The sequence below is a fragment of the Epinephelus fuscoguttatus genome, linkage group LG11 (assembly GCF_011397635.1).
Source record: "Epinephelus fuscoguttatus linkage group LG11, E.fuscoguttatus.final_Chr_v1".
Taxonomy (NCBI): domain Eukaryota; kingdom Metazoa; phylum Chordata; class Actinopteri; order Perciformes; family Serranidae; genus Epinephelus; species Epinephelus fuscoguttatus.
In genome coordinates, this window is record NC_064762.1 from 28107368 (window position 1) to 28119118 (window position 11751).

Sequence of the window (11751 nt, forward strand, 5' to 3'; positions counted from 1 at the left end):
CTGCAGGAAGCTGGAGAATCCAGAGAAAACCAGTGTCAGCATGGGTGTGAAACCTTCCTCTCACTCTTTCACTGGTATACCAACACACACACATTTACATTTAACACATCTCAGCTTCCAGCTCTTAAACAGAACTGTCAGTAGCTTTCATCTTGTACAGTTCAAATGACGTGAGCTGCAATAAGTCAATGACTCAAACTCCAGAGTTCCCAGAGTTCTATGGGTTACTGGAGAAAGTGTTGGTTTTCTCCCACGCTGACACAGCTTTTCTCTCGGTTCTCTGGCTTCCTCCCACAGTCCAAAGACATGCATGTTGGGTTAACTGGTGACTCATAATTGCCTGTAGGTGTGAGTGTGAGCGCGAATCGTTGTTTGTGTCTATGTGTCAGCCCTGTGATAGTCTGGTGACCTGTCCAGGGTGTACCCTGCCTCTCACCCAATGTCAGCTGGGATAGGCTCCAGCCCCCCGTGACCCTGGGTAAGCAGTTACAGACAATGAGTAAATTATTTCAAGTGTACCGACATTCTTGTGAGTCACACTGGATTGTGTTGTAACTTTACGAGCAAGAGACTCCTTAATACTGTCCGCCTTGGCAACAAACATGATGTCTAAATAGTCTTTTTGAGTTTCGAGATGGCTGACACCTGTGCATTTCGTCTGAGCTGTTTGAACTAAAGTTTGGAGTTCAAAAATACTTATTAGATTATATTTTAGAGGAGAGCGCCATCAAAAAGGTAAAAGAAGAGATGGATGAAGTTGAGCAATCTCTGAGCACCCTCATTGATGTTCTTTACAGTACTATCTTGTCTCCTTATTTTTGATTCTACAATGATTATTTTGTTTCCATTGTCTTACACTTGATAATGATTATTCTGTACTTTGTCTCCATTTTTTTCTTCTTCTTTTTTTCTCATTTAATATTGATTATTTTTGTACTTTGTCTCCTTATTTTTCAAAGTTTTTTATTTGTTAGCCTTATAAATCTGAATTGATTGTGATTAATCACAAGCCCATTGGGCTTTGTTCCCTCCTTGCACCATTGATGTTAATGTGTGCTAAATAAATAAACCTAAACCTAAACCTAAACCTATGAATCTGCCAGTAATTATTATTTAGTAGGGTATGTGTGTTTTATACAATATTTGTCGTAGGGAGTCCTTACTCAATCTCTCTTCAGTGAAGGGGTCCTTGGCCTGAAAATTATTGAATACTCCAGACATATTGGGAACTGCCTATTGGTCCGACAGCCCATTGGTTCGACATCCCATTGTTCCGACCATATTAAACTCATTGTTCCTAAGTCTGTTCTGAAATCATCGTGATGCCCTGTGGTTAAGGTCTGGTTAGGTTTAGGCACAAAAACCACTTGGTTAGGGTCAGGAAAAGATCGTGGTGTGGGTTAAAATGAAAAAGAAAGTGACAAACACATAAGCCGTGAGCCTGCTCCGCCTCAAGCCGGTCACGGCGCACCATACGCCCGCCGCGAGCCGTTCAGCACCGCGGACTGTTGGACTAATGGGATGTCGAACCAATGACATGGACCCGACATATTGTGTTTTCTTGTCCTACTTTATAGTAAATTGGATATTTGTATTTTGAGGTTTAGGACTATCAGTAAGTTCAAAGAAGACATGATCACGTTGCTGTGGGTTCAAGGACATTATAATGGACACTTTTCAGTATGATCTGCTAATAAATAGACCAAGTGAAGACTTGAGTGAAAATGGAGGGAAAAAAGGCAGATTAATTGGAATAATTGTTAGTTGCAGCCCGAAGTGGCAGTTTTATTTTTCTAAATTTTGGTGCTTTCACGTCAACTTACTGTTCTGCTGCTTTCAGGGTTTGACATTGACTGACATTTCAGCTGCTCTCATCTCTCACTCGTGGACTAGGGTTAAAATTAATTACTCCTCAACTGTTAATCGAGCAACTATTAGCATTTACATACAGTACAAGATGACATGTTTATACAGGGCGTATGGTGCATTGACATGGAATCGGTAGACAGCAGACAGATAACACTTTAAGGATGGCATGGAAGTACAGGCAAACAGTCCGATGGAATGGCAGGATGGTAAAACAAAACAGCTGGACGATATGAATCTTTTAAATTTTTTAAGAATGGAAGTGATTCTGGCTCCATATGCATCTCCTTTATTTTGATGACACCTCGGCCTTTGGGCCTTCTTCTAGATAAACAATCATATGATCTAGAGGAAGACCCAAAGGCAGAGGTGTCATCAGCATAAAGGAGATGGATATGCAGCCAGATTGTGTGACACATGTTTCCTATAATAAGCAGGTGATCAGCACCTCGTTATGATGCAGGTGTGTGTTACTTTTATATTTTATGTACAAAAAAACTGAATAAAATATATTAGATAAAATAATTGTGTGTTCATTATTTTATGTAATTTCCATAGTAATGTCCAGTCATTGTCCAGATTGCCCTCGTTCTGTTACTGCTGATGTTTTCTGCCGGCCTCACCTACTTTTACCGTCCTACTCTTGTCCACTAAAATCATATCATGTTTGCCGTCTCCTGTCTCCCTGATTCCATGTTAATGCAGCATTAAATTGACATTTGTTACACTTAAACTGACTTTATCTGCTCTCTGCATTTCACCTGACACCTGAGCTCCTGTTAGTGTCTACACTCAAACTGCAGCTCCCATACAATATTTCACATGCAAAGAATTAACATTTAGGGTATAAGATGTAAGATATTTTCCCAGTTTACAGTGTTTGCACCTGCAGCTTGAAGCGTACACAAGTATTTTCTAGTTTTATACTTTCATCTGAAACAAATATATTAAGAACATAATTGTATTCGTAGAAAATAGATGATTGATATGTTAGAAACAAAGGGTCAGGGTGCAGAGGATAAACATATATTATTAGATGGAGGGATTTATTACACAATTAGTATGTATTTCATAACATGCCTTAATAGTAATGTGACAGAGATGAAATGTGTATGAAAGGAGATCAGAAAGTTGCACTGAATTAATAGCATGAGGGCAGCAAAAGTGATGAGAGTACTCTATTATACATACGTACTTAAATATCACCATGAAGAAATTATTGGTAATAGTTACCAAAGCATTATGTAATAAGCCCAGTACTAAACAGTAAAGGTTATATTTTATATTAAAATGTTGATCTTTGCTCGCTCTCAAACAAAAACACAGACACAACTGACACAGACCTTTCCTGTGCTCCTTCAGCAGCACTTTTTCATCAGTTATCCTGCTACGATGAGCATGCAGTATCAAAGATATTCATTTCAGAAGCAACTTTGTCTCCATGTATCAGCCAGCAGGAAACTGAGAGACACACACAAGCATATTCTTAGACACAGTGACTGGCAGGTGTAGGTCTCCGTGTCCTTTCTGATAAGGTCTTCAGTGTGGAGCCAATTTTTCTGGAGACTGAAAAGTCTACAGAGTGAATCGTCTCAAAAGTCAAGGACACAGTATGAATGTCAATAGAAGTTGCCTCATTCTTCCTTTCGCCTCAGGGTTCGGTTAAAAAGTGAGACTATATGCCTAAATAATCGGAAGTCAGCAACAAAACTTTCCTGTTGTGTCACTGAATGAACAGGAGCCTGATTGACTGTTAAAGGGTTGTGTTAAACAGCTCAAGAATAGCCACGGACCGATTAACAGGCAGACTGGTCTGAGTTTTATTGAATGTCTCAACATGAGAAATGCAGTTTTAAATCAGTTCTGGCTCATGACCACTTGGTTGTTGACTTGATTTAAGAGACATCAAGTTATGGCAACACATTATCGGCCTGTCATCACCAGCTCAAATCGCAAAGGTGAGGTAGTCTGGCACCTCTTAGTTCATTTTGGATTTCCAAGGGGTATTATCAATGGCCCTAGTTTAAAATGCCTCTGGACACAACTGGACCTACAACCAATCAGAAAACAATACATGATGTAGTGGGAGTTACAGACAAATGTAAACACACTACAGTGTGCAGAGATGTGCTGTGATGGTGTTGCATTAATATGTCTGAGCAAGTGTTGCTGTTTTTGCCATCAGAATTAGAAGATACAAGGTGTATCATGCTACTGCAAAATTTATTTCATTTTAACCACAGACATATAAAAATAAAAGGTGTGGTCTATGCTGATTCACCTGTTCCTGAAGTCAGCCTCAAGTGGCAGTTAGAGGAACTGTAGTTTTTGGCACTGCCACATTGGCTTCATTTTTCAATCCTGGAGGTCGCAATTTGATTTTAACAGGATCCTTTTTACAGTATAACAATGTTTTTTGACATTATTTTGTATTTATTATAGATTATATTATAGATACATTATAATACCAGTATAACTACTTAACATATAAGAGAAACGTTTTTTTCGTGCAACTTGTCGAATTCAAATAAACACAAGAAGTTTGTGCTCAGAAACTGAAACTTAGTCAGCAGTCCTAAACGTCACATACCACAGCATCCAGGCAACCTTTGGCAGCGGTATGAGATGCCAGACAGTGGCATTTTTTGATGCTCTACCATGGTATCAAAAGTCCAGATAGGGTTGGCAGGTCAAAAAAACAACAGACTTTCAGCTGGCAGACCACTGTTCATTTCCAGTGTGAAACCAAAAGTCAGTCAAGGTATATTTAATAACAACACAGTGTGCGACTATGTGTAGCATGCTGCACTTGTGATGCATATTCATTACCTTTCAATCGCAACAAATGTACGTATTTTAAGCCACACCATTAAGATTTTTTTTTCTTAACATAACCACCTGATTTTGTTTCATTAACATAGGGAAGTAAACCTAAAAACAAAGTTTTTTGCCTGCGTTCTAAGTCTGTTTCCATTTGACAAGCAAAAAGTGTACATTTCAAGTCAAGTCAAGTTCAGAGAATGGAAGTTTATTTTGAAAAGACACAATGCATGTGCCAAGTGCGAATTCACACACCAACCCTGAGCATAAAAACTGATGCTGGAGGAGTATCTAGAGCATCATAGTTTGACATGTATGGCCACTGACCATGTGTCGGTATTTGAAGAGTTAGAATGTGTTGTTTCATGAATTCATTAATTAGTGTAATAATGAAAACATTTCTTGATGTAACATGATATGATATTATAACAAGAAAAGTGTCTTGTAAAATCTGTAAAATTGGGTATAAAATATGTTGTGATAACAGCCAAAATATCTTGTTATAGCCTGGAAGAAAAACTATGTAATATTGGCGTCCAGTAGCTCAGTGGGTAGAGCGGGTGTCCCATGTGCAAAGGCAATGTCCCTGGGGTGTGTGTGTGTGTACAGTAGTTGGCATTATCAACCCCTCCAATACACACGCTGTAGTATTAATGACCTTTGTTAACATGTATGTGAAACAAATATTTTTGATGTGAGGGAGATGAAAAGGTTTATCTGAGAGAGAGATTATCTGTTTATTTCTCTTATTTTGGTATATTTTTCCTTCTTTTGTTTTCATAGAAACAACCATGAATGAAATTTCTGGATTAGAACCATGATGTATGACAAAAGCTTTGTATTTAAAATGTGTGGGTGACACACACATACACACACACACACACACACACACACACACACACCAGCAATTGTATTTCTACCATTAGAGTTTAATTCCATTAAAGAGTGTGACCTAGGTTTTCAGGTTAATATTTGGACAAACATGTCACCAAAGCCCGCCTGGCTTAGGTGACATTGTTTTGCATGCCTTTCTGTCTTAAAACATTAGTTTTCATTTCTCATGACTCGTGTATCACTCTGAATTGGATATAGCATATCGGCTGTGAGAAGTTAGTAACCCTGAAGCCCAGTGTTGAAAGGCCCAGTGATCATCGTCAACTACCATCCCCCACAGTGCAGACAATCATGGGCAGATGGATTCATTAGCACAGATTCACACCCATTACTTGCTCCAGGTCACTCTCTTTGCAGAGGTAGCACTCTCCACAATTCAACCTTAAAAGTTAGGATCCGTGAAGCACATGGGTGTTGGTCACTTGACTATTTCAATGTAGAGGACATTTTTTCAGTCCACATCATGAACTGTAGACCCATAAAAGATGTGTAACTCTTCCTAAAAAGCTGCGTGTGAATGTAATGAAGTTGCATTGCTTATTACAGTAACACAAAGTTATTGTGTGAAAAACTCTACATGTATGCAGCTATATATTGTGTATAGCTATGTACCCAACCATTAAAAAAAATAATCAGAAAGCAACCAAAATGTATACAAAATCAATTATTAAATCATATTGTTATCCTGCCGATCATTCTCAAAACAAGTCCATAAAGATCTTGTGCCATATTCTGAACATGAATAGTCAAATTAGTTGGAAAAAACAGTGAATCAACAAATATTAGGTTGTTCCCTTTTGTGTCAAGTATTTGCAATGGTGCATTTTTGTTTGGATTTTATTTGGATCTGTTTTAACTTATTGTCTGGTCTTTGTGGAGTCCACATTAAAAATATTTAAGCATACAATAAAATAATCATGAATTATTCAACACAGTTGCTTACAAACACACACGCACACACACCACACACATTTACATACACATATACACTGACACACACAGTATTTGCCCCTACTGTATCTATGTGTGTATACATATGTAGACAATTATGTTGCAGTCGTTTAACAATAGGCTTTTAGAGGTTAATCCATCCTCTATTTGACTTATCCCTCATATCTCTGAAAATCTGATGAATCTTAATTTCACATACAACATTACACTGTTGTTTCTAGGCAGCACTTCTACTTGCAAACAGTGGAAGATCATCTGTGACAAAAAAAATCCATATCCATTGCCATTGTAGGTAAAACTTGCAGTAATCACCACCCATTTATGTGAAAGGTGCATCAGAACAAACCAGACACGCTGCTTTAAGATATTGTTGTGAAATGGCAGTTTCCTAAGACAAGGTAAATCTGGCCTAGCATATTTCCATCATCATTGTTGGTTAAACTCGCAGTAATCACCACTCATTTATGTGAAAGGTGCATCAGAACATGCCAGATGTGATGCTTTAAGTTACTGTTGTGAAATGGGCATATTTCCATTACCATTGTTGGTTAGAGAAGACAGGTGAAAGCAGGTACTAAGGATGTTGGAGGAAAATGATTATCATGTGTTTGGCCAGATTTGCCTTGGTCTAGGGAATTGCCCATTTGACAACGATAGTTTAGAGCATCATGTCTGGCCTGGTCTGATGCATTGTTCACATAAAGTGGTAATTACCATATGTTTTAGCTGTAGTGTCTCACTCTACACTGGTGGCTAAAACACCTGAAATCAATTGCACATTTGTGTCTCAACAGCACACAACAACACAAACTCATTTCCATAGATGAAGCTTTACAATTTCACTGCCAGAGAACATTTGCATCATTGTGCCAGCAATAGTCAGCAATCGATGTCTGATCCAAAGAGCCAATCACTGCTCACATAGCTAGTCAGAACTGTGTATATATGTCCCTCACAGAAGGATCACAGCAGTCTTTGGTACCTTTTGGAATTTTCAACCACTGCAAGTTTTTGTAGGAGGAAACCCAAACCTCAGATTTATCTACTTTTTTTTTTTTTTACAGCTCTGAAACCATTCAACTTCTTCTGTCTTCGACCCATAAATAGAGAGGTAAGTTCATTTTATATCTTTAGAAATTCCCTTTGTATCAATCTGTGAATTCAGTATGCTGGTTAAACTATATTGTAAAAAATACTGATACAGGGTCTCCACCAGTAAGCCCAGTTGCTCGCTTGACCTAAGTTGACCCCCCCGCCGGCCTAAACCGTAATGTGTAATGTTTTATACAAGTTGCAAACTCCTTTAAGGATTTACTCAGTGTGGCTTGTATGCATGATATTAGCAAGTGTGCAGTTGAGAGAAAGAGACAGCGAGACAGCTTGTTTATGATGGTCTCTGTACATCCACAGCGCTGTGTTAGCATTTGAACTGTGAATGTAGTAGTGCAGTGTGTTTTGCTATTTGTCTTTGAATAAGTGCAACAACTTCTCAAGACTCTAGCTAAGTTTGTGTGTCTTCCCACCAGGTGATTAAAGTGAAGAGTGTTAGCCTTGATGTTAAAGGTGTAACAGCTAGTAACGCACGAAACACAACTCCCCCCTGTCTGACATTTGTCCGCCATTGCCTAACAACAATATGGTGGAAACCCTGTGACAACATCATAGCCTTTCACAAAGTCCCTCAAGTTATCATGCTTTTCATCACTTGTCAGAGGTCAAGACAGTGTATCATGTATAATATATTCTTAAATATTTCACAGAAAAATGAGACCCAGACGAGTTTGTCCTGAAAAGGAAGCCTTGCACTTCATTGCCTCTGCGAAAGATAAAGACACATTCCAGAAAAAGTTCATCAACAAGGAGAAAGGTATGTTATTTGATTAGAATATAAGATTTTCTCTTCAATATTGCATGTAGGTACAAAATTTAATTAAAGTAGAGTTGCTGATGAATTATAAGGCAGGAAATGGTCAATAGTCACAGCATGTGCAGCATAGTATTACATGTACAGTATAATTATCATATTTGAAAAAAGAGAAGGCAACCATTTGCTTTGTCTCCCTTGCAATGCTGGAAATCTGTCAAAGATACATTCCAAAGAAAAAAAGTCACTTCCCACACACATTTATCATCTCTGCAATGATGTATTCAAAAAGTGTTGATGTTTGGGTCGCAAAAAAACTTTCTCAAGACATATAAGGCATACAGTAGCGTAGTGCTTAAATACAGAAAGATTGCATTATGGGGACTATCCGTATAGGCCTGTCGCAATATGCAATAAGTCGGTTAATTGCGTGGTAAATTAAAAGGGAGACGATAACTTTTCCGGCCGTGATTAATTGCCATATTCATACGTGTTTGTTTTCCTCGTCTCTCTCCACCAAAGAGACTGGACAACAAGAGTGTTCACTTCCATGCATCGTCTGGCAGCCAGGTGAGTTGGTTCATTAGGGTAATGAACGAAGGGAAAGCTCTTGTCATCGAATGTCTTTGTCTCTGTGGGGGAGGCGGGGCTATGGGCCACACACACACACACACACACACACAGTGCGATTTTCGTGAGGGGGGGCGGAGAAAAAGAGAGTTGAGCGTAAGAGAAAGACATGGAACTTGTTCCTAAACCAAATGCCATGGCCCCTGTGTGGGAGTGTTTTGGATTTAAACAAAATGACAGAGGGGAGCCCAGTAATTTGGACGGGCCGGTGTGCCGAGGGTAAAAGGGTGTACTTGCATCATTATGCCTTTATAACAGCAAAATTACAACAATAATAAAAATGGTCTTAAAAGCACAATATTACACAATATTATCGCTTATCGCAATAATTTCTCACGCAATTAATCGCCCAGCAAAATTTGTTATCATGACAGGCCTATATCCATAATCACATATACAGCAACTTCCTTAAAACAGCTGTGATGCAATCACGGTCTTTATTTTTAGCACCATGCCACTTAATGCCAGATATGTCTTGAGAAAGGTCTTTGTGACTGAAACGTCAACACTTTTTAAAATAAATCAATAAAGGGGTGATAAGTGTGTGTGCAGGAAGAGACTTTTTTGTGTTCTAATTATTATATTCTGCCATGTGAGGTGCAGCTCGAAAATAGTCTACAGGCATAGTTAGGCATTGTAGTAACATTCACTTTCTTGTTGGGGGTTAGATGTGAAGATCAATGCCACTCTCATATTTATAAAACAAAACAATACAAAAACATCATTGCTCTAATGGCCTATTTGTTTATAACTGTGGACAGAGCTGGGATAGCTATTTTCTTCTGCTTCCAATCTTTATGTTAAGCTAAGGCTGCAGTGTCTAATTTAAAATTTCTGTGTAGATTTTGTTATGGTAGTAGTATTGATCTTCTCATGTAACTCTCAGCAAGAAAATTGTGATAACCAGGAGAAATTTCAAATGAATACTCACTGCCATTATAAACCATGTACAGAGCTGTGACGTGTAATTATATTGATGTATATACAGCAATTGTTAACCCTGAACACTGAAAGTGATATTGCGTATCATCATCAATTTTTAGAATAACTGGGATAGTGTCAGTTGTTCATGGTATGTGGTAACAGCATTTATTAAACTTGTATCATAATATAATTCATTAATAAATATAGTAAGTTTAATCAGTTTCATAATCTATTTTTCAGGTTTTGGAGTATTTGCCACCAAAAACATTGAGCCAGGAGAATTCTTGCTTGAGTATGTTGGAAGACGTGTCTCTGGCTCGGAAGGGGAGGCCCTGTTCAAAGAGTACACAGATGCAGATGCAGCATTTTTGTATTTCTACTCCTTTCAGGGACAGGCTTTCTGGTAAGAACAATTGAATGAATATCTATCCATAGATAATCCAACTATGTTTTGTAATGTTTCTAACAGTAAAATACTTTTTCCCCTATACAGTGTTGATGGCAGCAAGGAAAAAGCAAGACTTGGATGGTTCATAAATGACGATCACGTAAAGCCAAACAGCAAAATCAAAATAGTAAGTAACACAGTTAAGAGTCACCTGTTTGTTTTCTGTTTTAATCATACCATATACTATCCTGCTGAGAATAACTTTATTTCAGATTTACACAGACTAACTATTAAAGTGACCAGGTTTTAGTCATCCTGATTTTTGTGTCTGCGCTTATGTGACCGACAGATCCTGGATGAACAGAAAAGCCCACATCTGTGTGCCTTTGCAATCACAAAAATAAAGGCAGGAGAAGAAATTGTGTACAACTACGGAGATCCCAACTGTCCACGGCAACATGTAATTATATTTATATCTACCTATTTTATTCCACGATACTTATCTCAGGGATTTTATTATTTAACTAATAAGTCAGGACATTTCTCATCCTTACCAATATTGTAAATATGTTTTGCAAACTGGCATAAATTCTTTTAAGCATATTGTAGCTATACTCCATCCTTGAGGAATAATTGCAAGGTATGGAAGTTGTATTGCCCCTAACATGAGCAATAAAAACAGTGTAGAGATGTCTGTATACACTGTCTCTATATGAGTTGCGAGATGACCTATCTAACCAATTTCAGTTAGTCAAGGTTTACACTTGCTGTAGTTATGATTATTATAGCCTATATTACATGCCAAGAGGACGTTATATTCAAATACTGTTAATGGCTTACATACTTAAAATGATTCATTGATTGATTTCTCTAAATGCCTTTGTTTTAGAAAACCAATGCTTCCTCCTGTGTTGAGCACACGGAAAAGAAGGTAAAGATATATGGAGGTTTCTTTCTTCATCTGAAACTCTGGGCTCTCAGCATTTTTTCCAGTTATGTTTTGTGTACACTGTATTGTGTTTTATTTTGTATGTGCATAATCTCATCAGGGTTTTATGCATTTTCAGGAATCTCGCTGGAAGAATTCATTTGAAAATTTTGACTCCAAGCCTGGTGTGCTGAAAATCGATGACCTCATTTTCAACCCAGAAGTGAAAATTGCAAATGGATGCAATGCTGCAGAGATTTTCCCAGGACTCTTTCACAACTGCCTAGTGGCATTGAAACGAGTTCCAAAACATATTTCCAAAAATGAATTGGAAATGGCTTATTTCCTATGTTCAAAAAATTTACATGTGAAACATCTTTTGCAACCCATTGCTGTGTTGGAAGATACTTACTTTGCCTATTTTGTCTCCCCTCTCTGTGAGTACAGTCTGATCGACTTAATTGAAAACAAGGACTTTCCCGAGAG

The 11751-nt window shown here is 38.0% G+C and overlaps 1 protein-coding gene across 1 annotated transcript; it reads left to right on the forward strand.

Moving 5' to 3' along the window:
* The first annotated feature begins 616 nt into the window (after positions 1–616).
* On the forward strand, positions 617–11730 carry LOC125897584 (histone-lysine N-methyltransferase set-1-like). Its single transcript, XM_049590982.1, has 9 exons — positions 617–735; positions 7596–7642; positions 8292–8398; positions 10190–10352; positions 10443–10524; positions 10687–10797; positions 11227–11268; positions 11405–11551; positions 11713–11730. The coding sequence occupies exons 3-9, from the start codon at positions 8296–8298 to the stop codon at positions 11728–11730; spliced, it is 666 nt and encodes a 221-aa protein (XP_049446939.1). The 5' UTR covers positions 617–735; positions 7596–7642; positions 8292–8295.
* Positions 11731–11751: the final 21 nt, after the last annotated feature.

Coding starts and splice junctions, on each gene's coding strand:
- LOC125897584 (XM_049590982.1), top strand. CDS start 8,296: ATGAGACCCAGACGAGTTTGTCCTGAAAAGGAAGCCTTGCACTTCATT. Junction 10,353..10,442: donor TTTCAGGGACAGGCTTTCTG/GTAAGAACAATT, acceptor TCCCCTATACAG/TGTTGATGGCAGCAAGGAAA. Junction 10,525..10,686: donor CAAACAGCAAAATCAAAATA/GTAAGTAACACA, acceptor TGTGACCGACAG/ATCCTGGATGAACAGAAAAG.